This window comes from Sus scrofa, chromosome 9, assembly GCF_000003025.6.
Source record: "Sus scrofa isolate TJ Tabasco breed Duroc chromosome 9, Sscrofa11.1, whole genome shotgun sequence".
Classification (NCBI taxonomy): domain Eukaryota; kingdom Metazoa; phylum Chordata; class Mammalia; order Artiodactyla; family Suidae; genus Sus; species Sus scrofa.
The window spans coordinates 33993700-34010959 of NC_010451.4; the positions used below are offsets into that span (position 1 = coordinate 33993700).

At 35.6% G+C, this 17260-nt stretch overlaps 1 protein-coding gene across 1 annotated transcript in view; it reads left to right on the plus strand.

The window, feature by feature from the left end:
* DYNC2H1 (dynein cytoplasmic 2 heavy chain 1) overlaps positions 1–17260 on the plus strand; it is a 319035-nt gene that overhangs the window by 272780 nt on the left and 28995 nt on the right. Inside the window, 1 exon segment of the mRNA XM_021062717.1 lies at positions 5604–5693. Coding sequence (XP_020918376.1) covers positions 5604–5693 — 90 coding nt within the window.

The window sequence follows — 17260 nt, forward strand, 5'->3', positions numbered from 1 at the left end:
CTTGATTTACAGTAGCTTCCTAATTCACCTCCCTGACTACAGTTTCATCACTTTAATGCCTGTTCTCCCTATTTCTACTAAAATAATCTTTCTAAAATTCAAATGTGATTGTGTCACTTCCCTAATGTCTAATTTAGTTTTATCATTACTTCCCAGATTAAGCTCCTCAGTATAAACAGTTAAAAGCTTCCTGGTCTGGCCATCAGACCAGTTCTCCCATGTCTTTTTTTATTAATGCCACTTCCTTTTCCTGCTGTCCTTCTTTACTTCATTGTAAGCTGTTTATCTTTTGAGACTCCTCTCAAATGTTATCTCCACCAGAAAGCCTTTCCTGACTCTTACCCCTGTGCGCACTTTGGATTTGGTGTATCTTATTTCTGTGTTGTGAGCATGGTGCTTGGCATTATCAGGGAACTGACTATATTGTCTGCAGCTGTCTTCTTCTATCTTCTATTTCCCCCTTTAGCACAAGCTTTTATGAACAGGGATTGTGTTATAACTCTGTATCCCCAGGACCTACCAAATGACTGGCAAATAGCAGTTATTTAACAGATGATTGCTAAGTAATTAGTTAATTAAATGATGCTTGAAGAGAGTGAATCAGGAAATAATTTTTTTCTTATCTAGGTTTGCTTTTCAGCTTCTTTCAGGAAAAGCATGGGATAACAAAAAGGTTAAATATAACCCTTAGACCTGGATTCAAGCTACCATCTTGTTTAAAAAAAAAAAAAAAAGTTTAGTTAAATAAAGCTACCCTAAGCTTTGTTTCCTCATCATTATAATTTTAATTCCCAAGACAGAATTGTCTTATGTTGAATCTCAAAAGATGTAATATATGTAATAAAACCCTAGGCTACCTAGGTTCACATCTTGGACTTGCTATTTCCCAGCTCTGTGATTTTGGATGGTTACCCTCATGTCTGCATTTTCCTTTCTGTGAAATGGAAATTAAAATAGTAGCTGATTCTGAGGAATATTGTGAGGAATATATGAAATGGTGCATATTCAGCACTCAACATAGTTACTGACACATATTAGGAACCCAATAAACATTAGCTTAAAAGCCCCCTTCAGTTATGTCTACTTTGTCAAAATTCAGCACAACTTTCAAGGCTTACTATATACTTCCTTTCTTGAAACTTTGTTGATTAAATCATTTTCCACAAAGCTCCAGAAACGTGAAATAAGTCACTCTTAAAACACCATCAGGGACTTTAGCTGTGTATCTTCTTTATTGGTTTCTAATGTTCTTTGGGGTTAAGAATATATTTTATTCATCTTTTATTCCCCATGGTTTTTTATCGTATCACTGTCATATCATATCACTTCTATCATATCAGATACCATGTTATAATTCTCTCCATAGGATTTTACACTATGTAATCTTCTCTTATAACAGTATATTTTTTTCCTTTATCTCCGGTAAAATGTAAGCTCCATAATAGTAAGGCATACAGTCAGTGTCTGCACGTTATTGGCTCTCAGTAATTGCTGAATGGATGGATAATAAGGACTTAAATATTTATTGAATGAATGTATGACATCTGACACTAATATTGGTAGCTCTCTTGGTTGTCTGTTGCTGCATAATAAGTTCCCCTGATATTAGTGACACAAAGCCACAAAAATCTGTCACATCACAGTGTCTGTGGATCAGGAATCCAGGTGTGGCTTAGCTGGGTGTTCTTAGGGTCTTAGGGTCTCCTACAAGTCAGAAGTCAAATGTCACCAGGGCTGCAGTTACTGCCTCCTCTCAGAACACTTACGGAATGGCTGTTGGCAGCCCTCAGGTCCTCAAGTGATTGCTGACTGAACATACCAGCTCCTCACTACATGGGCATCTCTATAGAGCAGCTCACACCATGCAACTTTTTCCACTTAGAGTGAACGAGGAAGAGATGAAGAGAAGGTGAGCTAGACAGAATTCACAATATTGTAACCCACTCTCAGAAGGTGGCTTCTCATTACTTTTACCGTATTCTTTCATAGAAGCAAGTCCCTAGAACCAGTTTATACCCAAGATGAGGGGATTGCACTAGGACAGGCATGAATACCAAGTGGCAGGGATCATTGGGAGCATTGTAAAGGTTGTCTACCACACTAATTTATTTTATGTGATAAACACTATGTGAAGGCTCTATCTTTCTACAGCAGGAAAAGCATAAAACTGAGAATGTGAAAACCTGATATGTCAGCTACATATAACTGTTGCTACATAATAAACTACCCTAAACTTAATGGCTGAAAACAAGTGCAGTCGTTTAACTCATGAGTGTGTAGTTTGGGCAGGGTCTGGTGGGGAGGGTGTCTCTCCATTCAGTATAACACCAGCTGAGTCACCTCAGCTAAGAGCTGGAGGATCTACTTGAAGACACTCAGTCACAGCTGGCTAACTGGTGCTGATTATTGACTGATAGTTTATTAGGACTGATAGCTAGAGGCCTGCTTGCTCTCTAGCTGTCTCCACATGGGCCTCTCTATATGGCCTACTTGGCTTCCTCACAACATGGTGTCTTGGTTCTTAGAGTGTATACCCCCAAAAAAGAGAAAATGAAAGTTATTAATTTGTTAAGGCCTAGATCTGAAAACTGATGCAGCATCTCTTCACTGCATCACTGTTGGTCACATTGTCAAAGGGAGGCTACGTGGACCTCAACTCTCTATGGGAAGAGTGTCAGATAATTTGGGGACCATGTTTGAAAGCTACCACAGTCTGCTCTCTGGGCATTTCTCCCACATGTAAAATGCAGTGCTGTCCTTCCGAGTTCCCCACAAGTGTCTTATGCCATTACAACCTCAGGCTCAGGCCAGCTGTTATCATCTAAATCAGGTATGAGGGAAGCTTCTTGGGTTTGTTTCCTCAAAAACAGTTTCTCAAGTGTGGCTCTCAATCAAAGGCCCATGAACTGCAGAGTTAAGTTATCTGTCTCTTACAAACGCAATATAAAATGGTAGGACAGGGTAACTGCAATAGGTAAATTATCAATGCTTGAAAATTAGCTCCTCTCCATGTGGGCCTCTCCAAAAATCGGACTTCACAATATGTTGGATGAGTTCCAAGATCAAAAGTCTCAAAACACAGGAAATACAAGCAACTAACTTCTTAAGACTTGAACCTGGAAACTGGCACCCCATTGCTTCTGCTGTATTCATAGGACCCTTATCTTTTAAAAATTTTGTTGGAATATAGTTGATTTACAGTGTTATTGGAATATAGTTGATTTAAAGTTATTCTGTTTTATATGTATATATTATATGTATATACATATATATAAATATATATGCTTGTTGCAGATTCTTTTCTTGTTGGTTATCTATTTTATGTACAGTAGTAGTATGTGTATGTTAATCCAAACCTAATTTATACCTTCCCACCACCTTTGGTTACCCTTTGGTAACCTTTGGTAACCGTGAGTTTAGTTTTCAGATCTGTGTGTCTGTTTTGTCAGTAAGTTCATTTGTATCACTTTTAATTAAATTCTACTTATAAGTGATATCATATGATGTTTGTCTTTCTCTGTCAGATGTACTTTGCTTAGTATGATAATCTCTAGGTCCACCCACAGGACCTTTATTTAAGGAGAAAGGAGATTTCAAGTCTTCACAAGAGAAGTGTCAAAGGATTTGGGGATCATGTTTTAAAATCATCACACTTGATTCCATTCTCAGCACAGTGCCAGCACTTAGCTACCACATTTTTTTAAGATTTTTATTTCTTGTATTATTGTTGATTTACAATGTTCTGTCAATTTCTGCTGTACAGCAAACCGACCCAGTCATTCATATACATATCTATATATGCATTATTTTTCTTACATCATGTTCCATGACTGTATATATTTCCCTGTGCTATGTAGCAGGATCTCATTGCTTATCCACTCCAAAAGCAATAGTTTGCATCTATTAACCCCAAACTCCCAGTCCATCCCTCTCCCTCCTCCTCCCCCTTGGCAACTACAAGTCTGTTTTCCATGTCCATGAACCTATCTTTTCTGTAGATAGGTTCATTTGTGCCATATATTAGATTCCAGATATAAGTGATAGCATATGGTATTTGTCTTTCTCTTTATGACTTACTTCACTTTGTATGAGAATCTCTAATTCCATCCATGCTGCTGCAAATGTCATACAATGCAACTGACAAGGGCTTTATCTCTAAAATGTATAAATAACTTACACAACTCAACAGCAAAAAAATCAACAACCCAATTGAAAAAAATGGGCAGAAGACCTGAATAGACATTTCTCCGAAGAAGGTATACAGATAGCCAACAGGCACATGAAAAAAATGTTCAACATCACTATTATCAGAGAAATGCAAATCAAAACTACAGTGAGGTACCATCTCACACTAGTCAGAATGGCCTTCATTAACAAGTCAACAAATAACAAGTGCTGGAGAAGGTGTGGAGAAAAGGGTACCCTCCTTCACTGTTGGTGGGAATATAAATTGGTACAACTGCTATGGAAAACAGTATGGAGGTACCTCAGAAAACTAAATATAGAACTGCCATATGATCCAGCAGTCTCACTCCTGGGCATAAATCCAGACAAAACTTTTTTTCAAAAAGATACATGCACATCTATGTTCATTGCAGCATTATTCACAGTAGCCAAAGACATGGAAACAACCTAAATGGCCACTGACAGATGAATGGATTAAGAAGATGTAGTATATATACACAGTGGAATACTACTCGGCCATAAAAAAGAACAAAATTAGCTACCACATTTCTAAGAAGGCTTACTTCACTCATCTAGAGTAATTGATATTTTCCTAAGGTCCTTTTTCACTTTAAATTTTGCTATCTTAGAATTTTCATTTTCCATGCATTGTTCATATACTCTAGCCCAGAGTAGTTTCTCAGCTATGTAATCAGAAAGTATTTTTGGTTAAGAGGTTGATGGTCTCTCCTTATTACTCCACTTCAGAAAAATAAGGATTAAGTTTGAATGATAATTACATAATTGGAAAATCCAGAAAACCCTAAGAGAAGAGATAAAACATTATAATGAATGTATTAATGGAGACTGTCTATTGAAAGAAGGTCAGATGTTAAACAGATAACTTTTAAAGAAAAGTTGTATTTATTTATTTAATTTTAATTGAGCATTTATTTTCTTTTTTATCCTTGTTTTTTTTTTTTTTTCATATATCTCAGTATAGTTTAGGAGGTAAAAATTTCCATTACACTGCTCTATTTATAGTTTAAAGAATTTCAATAGGGACCAAGACTGGTTGTTTTTTAAGTCTTTACCACTTATAAAATGAATTTGTCAAATTTAATTTGGTATAATTATGCATTAAACACCATTTCAAGAAAACATGTTACTTTTCATATACTGGTTTATATTCATTTGTTTATTCTTTCAAGAATTTTTATTTAAAAATATTTCCTTTTAGAGAAATAGATTAATTCATTCTGACTCTATCATTCAATTTTATTAAGGTCAAAGAAAAAGACGTATCTTAATGAAATGAATTTATGATACACACAGTGTGAATTATGCCAAAGTATTTTCCCCATCACACCAATTTTAAAAGGTCTTTTATATGCGATATTGCACACATAAACCTAACTTGGACCCTTTTAAAATTGCAGTGTCCTCTCACATGGCAAAGCAAGTGGGAAGGCCCAGAAGATCCCTTACAGTACCTTAGAGGTCTCGTAGCTCGTGCCCTTGCAATACAGGTAAGATGAAATGATTTAGTCTTGTGTTTTATGATTGTATGGCTATTGTACTATAAACATGCATATTGTTAACCATTTCGGCAGCAACTAGTGAGAATATTATGATTTTGAACATAAAGCACCATATACTCATTTCTTATTTGGTCATCTGTGATTTGATATTATCACTCTTTAAAGAAAAAAACTATGTGCTTTCTACATAGTGTGGTTTTTCATAGAGAAAAATCTACAATTTTAACATGGTTGGATCATATAGATGGTGACTGAAACTCATTCATAACTGTGACTAATTTGCTTTAAGGTGTGCCCCCCTCTAGGGAGCTGCTTTTTTCTGTTTTTTTTCTTTTTAATCGATAAGTTTTTTTTCAGAGCAACCCAGTTAGGTAACTGACTGAAAATGAAATAGAATAAGGAATGATAGAGAGAGAAAGAGTGATTTTTTTTTTTAAGTAATAGCAAATGATATGTGAGTTGGTGCATGCTCTGTACCACTTTTCCTGTGTGATATTTATGCTATCTTACTACCTTCTTCCTCTGCTTGTTACGCTCCTTCACAAATAACCTTCCTTATCACATCAACTTATTATGAGTAACTTGATCAGTGCCCTTCTAGATACAGCAGTTATCATTCTTTTTTTTTTTTTTTTTTTTTTTTTTTTTTTGTCTTTTTACCATTTCTTGGGCTGCTCCTGCAGCATATGGAGGTTCCCAGGCTAGGGGTCGAATCGGAGCTGTAGCCACCAGCCTGTGCCAGAGCCACAGCAATGCGGGATCCGAGCCGTGTCGGATCCCGAGCCATGTTGGATCCCGAGCCGGGATCCACGGCTCACGGCAATGCCAGGTCCTTAACCCACTGAGCAAGGCCAGAGATCGAACCCGCAACCTTATGGTTCCTAGTTGGATTTGTTAACCACTGAGCCATGACGGGAACTCCTTTTTTTTTTTCTTTTCTTTTGGAGTGCACATACCTGTGCAAATATTTAATTTTTCCTTTAGCAGAACATGGGCCTTTTACTTTACAGAGAAAGTTCAAGATATAAAGTATGATCCCTTGAAAATGCTTATGCTTACCTCTCACCTACAAATTTGTCCAAACCCACACCTTCCTCATCTTTGTTCTAATTCAAAAGAAGGTGACCTGCTGTTGACAGCTGAGCCCTAGAGCGATATATTTGCTCTCATCTCTTTAGATATGTCCTCTAGGGGGTGCTTGCCTTGTTCTGTATTTTCATCTTTTCCTCTCTTCTTACTCTGATCTGCCAGCCTACAAATGGTACTCCTTTGAAGGGACCAGGACTCAGCTGAAAGTTTGGCTTCTAGTAGAAGAATTACTACTAGAATTAGTAATTGTAGAATTACTGGAGAAGAAATTGTAGAATTACTGGAGAAGAAATTACTGGATCTGAAAATGAAGTTAAAATTAGCAGGTAGAGAAGAACACGGCAGGGTCTCAGATTTACTCATCTTAATATCTTCTCTGTTAATGTCTGGACATAAACTCTCAGTAAATGCCAGTAGAGTAGAGGGAAGGAAGGATGGAGAAGGCAGAAGATGAAGGACAGATAGTCCATCACTGTTCTTAGAAAAATGTCGAAATGGTCTGAAGTCCTTAGTATGTTATAATTGCATGGCTGTGATAATTTATCACTTTGTGTATTTGTCAGTATTATTTATATAGATTACTTTTATAAACAGCAGAAACTTTTTTTATTTGCTGCAAATGAGTAGCTTTTATTATATTATGTGTGTAAGTATACTTAATAATTATACTATATGCATATAACAATAAATGTATTATTGATCCTGAAATTAATATCATTTAAATCAATTTTATGTAAATTATTACAATTTTCTGGTGTGATTATTCATACTGAGTATATTGTATACTGGTCATCAAATCTGAAAACTTTTTCACTGCGTAATTTTCTTAAGAACTTTCTCGGCATTTAGCCTTAATTATCATGATAAAATACTCTCCTAACCCAGGATAGGAGTTTTTAAGGCTATTTTAAGGATATTTAAGGATAATTTTAAGGCTTGACCATAGTTGATCTTCTCTTTCCAACCAGGGAATATGCAATAATTCATCATTTATATCACCACTTACTATGTATTTTTGCATAGCTATAGCTCAGGTTTCAGCTGTGGCTCAGATTCAGTCCTTGGCCTAGGAATTTCCATGTACCACAAGTGCAGCCATAAAAAGAAGGAAAAAAAAAAAGGATTTTTAAAAATTGTTTTCCTGCCTTAATATTTTTTTCAAAATACATACAAAGATATAAACTTCCCTAGGATAATCTTTAATGTTTGGGATTAACCTTCCAGCCAGTCAATGGTCAGCTAAGTCCTTTGATTTCATATGTGGCTTTTATGTTTCACAGATAACCAGAGCGGCTTATGAAGTTTAGAGGAACAATGTGGCTACCTAGGTGGGGAAGAAGAGGTTGAGAATATTGAATGGACAGGGAGAATTAGAAGTACTGTTTTCAGAGATCTGTGAAAATGGCAGCTTTTGGGTTTTTTATGAAAATGTAATGATCAGGCTGATTCCAAACATGTATGCAGCAGGTTGAGCCCAGTTCCAGCCATAGCGTAAAATCCCAAAGCCTTTCCTTTTATGGCATAACGTATAAGGAAACAGAATAAGCTGCTGAGAGTGTTATATATAGTGCCTGCTCATTACAGGGGTTTTGTGCAAATAAGGTGAAACTGACTGGGGTCAAGGTGGCATTCATTTATTTAGTCAGCGAAACATATTGTAAGAGCAACTTTATGCTCAGCTCTGAGCCTCGGAGTGAAGTACTGGAGATACAATGGTTAGTAAACTGATATAATTTCTGACTCACAGAATTTAAATGTCTTCATTCATTTAACAATTAAAAATTCTATCTTGGTGCCATACATTGTGCTGAGATTGCTGAAAGTAAAATTGTAAACAAGTAGACATACATTGTGTCCCAGGGGACTATCCTTAGAATTTATCAGAAATAAATAAACCACTCAGTAAGAGTGACAAAGGTAGTGTTATGGAGCAAATAGCAGGAGTATCTAACACGAGAACAGGGAAGTAATGCTTAAGCTAAAAACTTAGTAGGGAGAGACCAAGCAAGGAGGAGAAGAAAGAATGTACCAGATAAGAGGAAGGTCAGAGTCAAGAGTAAGTCTTGTGCTTTCAAGTAACTAAAAACAGAGCATAGAGCACAAGGCAGGGTGTCCATTGATTAGGCTGGAGGAATAGGAAGGGCCATTGTCATGACACTGTTTTAAGGAATTATATTTGATCATAAGGGCAAAAGGGAACCACTACAGGATATGCAAGAGGGAAATCAGATTATGTTTTAGAGGAGTCATTTTGCAATATGGAGAGAGACAGTCTACCAGATGTCATGGGTGTAAGATGTTTCTCCAAATGCTGGTAATTTAGAGAGAGCCAGAGGACCCTTAGTTCTCAACCAAAGAATCTCAGCTAAAGAGTCATGCATGAATCTTAGCATTTATCCTCTGGTCTCCACTTTCTAAGATCCCTTAGAACAAGGACTATTTTTTTAACTCATAATTCCACTGTGTTTCTAATACATAGCACAGTGTCTGCTGAATAAATGAATGAACAGATGAATGGACTAGATAGGTAATTTCCTATTAAGACCCTAGAGTTACTTTCCTGACTTCATGTTTTTCTGCCTTTTTGTCAGAAGTAAAATCTTCTGAGAGTTTCTTTTATTCCTGATTTCCATTCTTTGTTTTCTCCTACCTCTGCAGAATGTCTCCCCAGGTTATTCCGGTTTTTCGGTGTTGATCATGTTGAATTCCAGCATGTTCTCTACTCAGTCCATAAGTCTGTGGGGCCAGCATTTGCCTTTGTTCCTCTGTTTTCATATTTTCAACTTCTGACAGTTGGATCCCTTGACTCCACCACAATTTTAGTTCCAGCCTAGCTCATAAACTGATTCTCTCTGAGGATATACAGACTTTCATCTCTATTACCCAGTTAGGCTTGCATATGCTAAACAGACCCAGTATTCTAAACATGTTTAATGCATTCCTGAATGTCTCCGCTTTATACTGCTACTGCTAATCAACTGGGAGTGCATGTGTCAAAGGCAAGTTTCCATGCTTAGTTTTTAGGACTGGGCTACTTCTTAAGTTTTGTGTCTTTAGTTTTAAAATTTATAGTGGAGTTCTTATTGTGGCTCAGCAGATTAAGAATCTAACTAGGATCCATGAGGTTGTGAGTTCGATCCCTGGCTTTGCTCAGTGGGTTAATGATCCAGCACTGCTATGAACTGCAGTGTAGGTCACAGATGTGGCTCAGATCTGGTGTGGCTGTGGCATAGTCTGGTAGCTGCAGCTCCAGTTAGACCCCTGGCTTGGGAACTTCCGTATGCTGCAGGTTTGGCCATAAAAAGCAATACATAAATAATAAAATAAAACTTATAATGACTTCTTGAACTTTACCAATTTTTTTTTTTTTTTTGCCTCATTCAAACTAGTGACTGGTAGACTCATATACTACCAAATCCTGCCACCCTTCCTTCTTCTGACAGAATTTTGTTTATATCGGCTATTAGGGACCTTGAAATCTGGGGAGATCTAAGCCATAAAAAAATTAGTTATTATTTTTATTATTATTAATAAATGCCATTCTGCATGACGTATAAATTATTCTTAGGATTTAGGAAAAACAATAAAAATGATGAAGGAAGTACAGTGCTCTAGGAGTGAACAGTAGATGCACTGCAACCTAGAATCACTTAGTGCCATCTCTGCTCCTGCAATGGCCTGAATTAAATCTGCTAGGCCTTAATTAAGCACTATGTAGTGCCAAAGTACCCTTTACACCAGCAGAGGCTAATGTTACGTTGCTTCCTTCCAATCCCTCCCACCACGGAATGCTGGGAAGCAGATTTTTTCCCTAGTGTGGGTATCAGCCCCTATACCTCCCTCACTCTGTGTTTTCCTGAGATTCTTTTTAGATGCTGCTTCATATTTTTTGTTCGTATATTCAGACACACAGTTTCTAGCATGTCTGCAAAGATGCTTGCTGTTACCTTGGCCACCTAGATTACATGAACTTCTTACATTGCATTTTACTTCTATTGCCCACTTCAAGAAAACTAACTCTTCATTGAAAAAATCTGTGATCATCAGGCTCTTATTTCTTCCCCCTTTACCCTGTCACTAATAAGTCCGAGGGACATTTCTAGATCTAGAAATGTGTCTCATTACACCATTCTGGGTTTAATCTAAATAACTCTTCTCACTTCTCTAGCAATAAAATATACCAGTTACCTATATATGAGCTTTTAGGTCACTTTCTTTCAGTGCACCACTTCAAACATATATTCAAACTTTTTAAATAACCAATAAAGGATAGAAAAGAAAAAGAATATAAGAAAACGCATTTTGGATGTCAGGCATACATGTGCTTTACATGGAATCTTGTAATATTGTAACATATGAGGTGGATATTATTATTTCCTTTTTTAAAGATGGGAAAAATAAAATCCCCAAGTCAAGAGTAGTTAACATAGTTTACAAAAGTTATATGGTAAATGACAGAACTCACCATGGAGTGCCCTTTCTATGATAACATGCCAGAGTTCTTGACCATACCTATCAGCAACGTTTTGAAAAGTTGGTCACTCTATCCCCGTTGAAAGCTTTTTATAAGTTGGCCTCCAGATCACCACACACTTCTGTTTTCTTCTTATCTGTCAATCCTCTGGCTTTTCGTCTCCCTCATCTCTACTTGAATTCCCTAGAGCACAGTCCTCCACCCTTTTCTGTCTGCATTCTGCCTGTAGTGATCTCATGACTTTGCTTCCCAGCTAAACTTTGGTTATTCTTAAATTTATAGCTCCAACCCAGTATTCTCTCCTCACTCTAGTGTATACTCAGTATTTTCACTTGGATGTTTAATAAACATCTCAAACTTAGCATCTTCAAAATTGAACTCCCACCCTTTACTGAAAAACCTGTGCTAACCACCATCATTTCCACAATAGTAAATGTCAGCTCCATCCTCCTTGTGGCAAAGGCCCAAAGTCTTAGGATCATTGTTAACTCTTCTCCTCTCATGCTATGCATCCATTCCGTCAGAAAAATTATCTTGACTGTATGTTTAAAATATATTCAGAGACACCTCTCACCATTTGCACTGCTGCTACCTTGGTTGAAGTCATTATTAGCGCAGCCGCCACCTGACTAGTCCTGCTTCCACCCTGGTCAAGGATTCTGATCAGTTCCCAAGCCAGGACAGCAAACTGACATAAATCTCTTTCATGTTTCCCAGTCATTATGACTTGGCTTCCTGAGATGGATTTTGTATATATTTCTGAGATTTTAGCTTCTATCTAAATTTACTTAATAAACACTACAGTTTAACTTTACACTCTACTCCACCATCTAATATTTGGAGATTCGTTTCATTTTCTCTTAAGATCCCAAACTTTGAAAATAATCTTATTAAAATGACATTGTCTATCTTTCATTCATTTCCTGGTGTCTAAATATATGTTGGAATGCTTTCCATTACTTTGCACTCTTGAAAAGGGATGGTCTTTGTTGTCCTAACTCATCTTAGTAACTTCAACAGTTGTTACTGCAGTGTTTTACACGTAGTAGGTACTCAATAAAATTATTCTTACAGAAACTTATATAAACAAAATTGAAAGTAGTTGGTATGTGGTCTAAAACCTCTAGCATCCCTATTTTTATGTACTCTAATCAGCTAGGAGAGCTACCTTATGGATGTTTTTTATTTGTATATATTCATCAATTTATTCATCACTCAGTGAACATTTATTGAGCTTTTACTGTGCTAGTCACTGTTCTAAGTCCTATAAATACACAGTTGTGAGGAAAACATGAAATTCCTACCACCAGCAATCTCTACATTCAGTGAAAGAGATATATAATAAATACATATGTTAAATTAGAATTGCATAGAAAAATACATATTGGCCCAAATCCCGAGATTTAAGATTAATACACTGCCAAACTTTAAATCATATTATCACCATGAGAGAGTAAACTTGGAGTATAGTGCAATATGAAATTTTATCCAATAAAATATAGTGATAGTATTACAAATGAATTTTAGGAGTCAAATTTTGTACAGGGACAGTAATTTCTCAGTACTGTCAACTGATAAATTCTGCCTATAGTCAACTATCTTGCACATTTGGAATACTAAGCAGGAATCTATGGTCTATGATGATCTGCAGTTTTATAGAAACAATCCTATAAACCATGCTATTTGTACTGCTTGCAGAAGATAAATCTTGGTTCTAGAAGTGTGACAATATAGCAACATAATTGGCTTTCAAGATACCAAAATCTTCCTTGAATTTTTATCTGTATCTCAGCTTTTATCACATGCATACCAATTTCAGCAGCTTCCTGGAGTATCACAGTAAGAAGATCTTTACAGCAGAAAACATGCAGAGAATTTAAACTCTTAAGATAAGTTTGGTTTCTCGAAGAATCAGCAGGTCCTAGCAAATAAATTACTTTCCCTGCAAGTAACCAGTGATAGTAATATCTGCTCTGTTGGTACCTTTATTTCCAAAACAGTGTTTCAGGGCTTTCCTTGGTTCATGCAAACCGTTTTTGCCATTTAAAGGCTTCTATTACATCTTGTTTCAACATAATTTATTAGTATCTAAAGAGACAATTGCAAATTGTGTTTTATGTCATACAACTTTATCTTTGAATAAAGAACAATAAAAGTAGTTGAAAGTTTTTCTGTTACAGTCAATAAGTCTGTCCTATCAAATTGGTATTATTTCTGAAAACACAGTGGAAAGTTGTGTACAAAACATTGTGATTTTTGATTCCTAAATCAGTCATAGACAAACCACATTTTTTCCATTGTCAATGATAATTGCATGCTGATTTTCCATTCTTTAATGGATCTTCTATCAGATTCACCTTTTTGTTAGTTATTTGTTTTGTTTTGGTTTTGGTTGAACCCATGGCATGTGGAAGTTCCTGGGCCAGGGATTGAACCTGTGCAGTAGCAGCGACCTGAGTTGCTGTTCTGATAACTCTGGATCTTACCCCACGGCACCACAAGGAAACTCCATTTTTTTCTCTAAAAAAATGTTTACCATTCTAATTAGACGTAATCTTTTTTCCCTTGACTTGAATTAGTTTTATTCTTTTCAACATTAATCCATGGAGTATCTTTTAACTCTGAATACTAATTAGCATAATTCTAGGCTGGATATTAATTGAATATTAAACTTTTTTTCCCAGAAAGTTAACCATTTTCCCCTAGCACCATTTACTGAACATCTTTTCTATCCCCCAGTAATCTATGATGCCACCTTTATAATATTTTAAATTCTTATATTATTGTTTCATTATGATAAAAGATTGAGGCTTGTTTTCTTCTCTGTGTCTGGATACAAGATACATTTCATAATATGTATGAACACATGAAAGGAAAAGCTTTTTCTCTGAGAAGTATAACTAATACAATTTGATTTACTCCATTCTTTGATTTAGTTATTTCTGTTTTTATGCTTCAGGGCCCTTTGAGTTTTTCAAAAGGTTTTTTATTATATGCATTTAATTTTGCATTTATTATTTGCATTTAATTTCATTGCAATAATCAATTCTGTGTTTAATTGATTTAACTGACTCCTACATCCTCAAAAATCTTGGTTTTGAGTCATATGTTCTAAAATGTGATGATTTTTTTTTTTTTTTTTTTTTTTGTCTTTTGAGGGCCGTGTCCTCGGCATATGAAGGTTCCCAAGCTAGGGGTAGAATTGGAGCCACAGCTGCCAGCCTACACCACAGCCACAGTAATGCCAGGTGTCTGCTACCTGCACAGCAACGCCAGATCCCCAACTCACTAAATGAAGCCAGGGATAGAACCTACAACCTCATGGTTCCTAGTTGGATTCGTTTCCACTGAGCCATGATGGGAACTCCCTGAAGAACATATTTGATTAACGTTTAAAAGAAGAAACAGAGGTGTGGTTTATTTATTTTCTGAACTCTGGCCTAAAAAATGATACTAAGTTATATTCACAAATGAATGGTAAGTTAACTTGATATTCAATCCTTGAGAGAACAGCCTTTTCCTTCAAAATTCTCTATCTATTGGTCCACATAAAAGTAGAACACTCTTGAGACATTATTCATTTCTTATGTGATTTTCCACTTAATACCTTTTACCACAGTTATTTCTACATCTCTGATCTCCCCCTAACTAGATAAGTTCTTTGACTTCAGTCAGTGCTTCTGAATGAGTGAATGAAAGCATTTCTATTCATATGTTCTGTTTCTTTACTAGCCTTTTTAAAATAAAATTTTCAGCATCTTAAAACTGTTCTGTGTCTCCTGGGAAAAAGCATTTTATTAATGTTATAGTAAGGAAACTATACTAGATGATCTCTATGGTTTATTCTAGTTTAGAGGTTTTACTGCCTGTGATTCTAAATGTGTTTCTTTATAGTATTTAAGAAATTGTGTAACCCATTAAGTTGTTCAATTCTATTAGGTTTTATTTGCTTATTTTCTTAATTACATATCATTTGAAGAATTATAGCTGTATAGTCTCATAATCACAGGAGAGGCATACGTCTTACATTTGGGCTAAAACCTTGTCCTTTAAAAAGAGCATGCATGGCCTGTAACCAGGAGTAGAGTAAAGAAAAAAACCTTTACTGAACAATAAACTGCCAGCTAATACGCCTACAATTTTGTTGAGAGCCCAATCCATATATGCATGTTGCTGCTTATTAAAGATTATGCTATTTAATTGTCTTTATTTCTGTTCTTTTAAATTAGTATTTTTTTAAAAGATTTTATTTCTTGGAGCAATTTTAGGTTACAACAAAATTGAGAGGAAGTTACTGTGATTTCCCATATACTCCCTGGCCCAGAACATGCATAGCCTCCCCCATTATCAATATCACTCACCAGAATGGTACATTTTTACCAAGGATGAATCTATATTGACACATCATAGTCACCCATGTCCATAATTTACCTTAGGGTTCACTCTTGGCTTTTAACATTCTATGAATTTGGACAAATGTATGACATAAATCTATCATTATAATAGCATATAGAGTATTTTAACCACCCTAAAAATCTTCTGCTCTATCCTCATCTCTCCCTCCTCCCCCATCCTTGACAAAGACTGATCTTTTGACTCTCTCCATAGTTTGACCTTTTCCAGAATGTCAAATAATTGAAATCATATAGTATGAAACCTTTTTAGAATGACTTAGTTATATGCATTTAAAGTTCCTCCATGTCTTTTCATGGCTCAGTAGCTCATTTATTTTTAGCCCGAATAATATTCCATTGTCACAATGTACCCTAGTTTATTTTCTGTTCACCTACTGAGGGGTAGATATCTTGGCTGCTTCCAGATTTTGGCAATTATGAATAAAGCTTCTATAAACATCCATGGACAGGTTTAAATGTATTTTTTTTTTTTTTAAATTTTAAATGTGCTTTTGGTTTCTTTATTGTGAAGTTTGCTGTTCAACATATTATATACATTGTGTATTATTAATCTTTGTTATTTAAACTTTATCTTATCAAATATAGTCTACCTTTAATCTTAATAGACTACCACGTTATTTTTGACAATGGACTAACAAAAACAATTTTACTAAAGAAGCTTTTTCTCCTTAACTACGTTATTTCAAAGTTTAATGAAGTAAAACTCTGATTACCAGCCACATTCTAATTTTTAATTAATTTGAACATATGCACATCCTTTCCTGGCAACAACTCTTTTGGAGTTTTTGGATTGAAAATTAATGTTAAGGATTTTTTGAAATAATAGTACAATTGATATATTTATATTTGATTGATATATTGATATATTTATAGAGTAAATCATTATTTTTAAATGGCTGTTCTAAAATAACAGGGATAAATATTATTTACAATTAAAAAAAGGTCATGGAAGCCTAATTTGTTGACTATGGTTAGGTAATGAAAATAGAAGATAGATATAAAATATTTGATAAGGGGTAAACAATATTTGCTCTGTATAACTTTAAGTTATTTAATTGAAAATAGATACTTTTGGAGTTCCCGTCGTGGCGCAGTGGTTAACGAATCCGACTAGGAGCCATGAAGTTGCGGGTTCGGTCCCTGCCCTTGTTCAATGGGTTAAGGATCCGGTGTTGCCGTGAGCTGTGGTGTAGGTTGCAGACGCGGCTCGGATCCCGTGTTGCTGTGGCTCTGGCGTAGGCCGGTGGCTACAGCTCCGATTCGACCCCTAGCCTGGGAACCTCCATATGCCGTGGGAGCAGCCCAAAGAAATAGCAAAAAGACAAAAAAAAAAAAAAAAAAAAGAAAATAGATACTTTATGAAGTGTTACTATTAAAGGGAGAGTGTCAAAGAAGAAATAATTATGCTTTGTTAAAGAGATATTTTATCAATTCGTAGGGAGGACATAGAAATATTTTTGCTGCAAAACACGGCCTTTCTGTACAATAATAAATTAATAAACAAATTTTTCCTAGGCTTTATAAATCATCCAAAATGAATTACTGAGTAAATGAGAATTCTGAAAGTTTTTAATAAT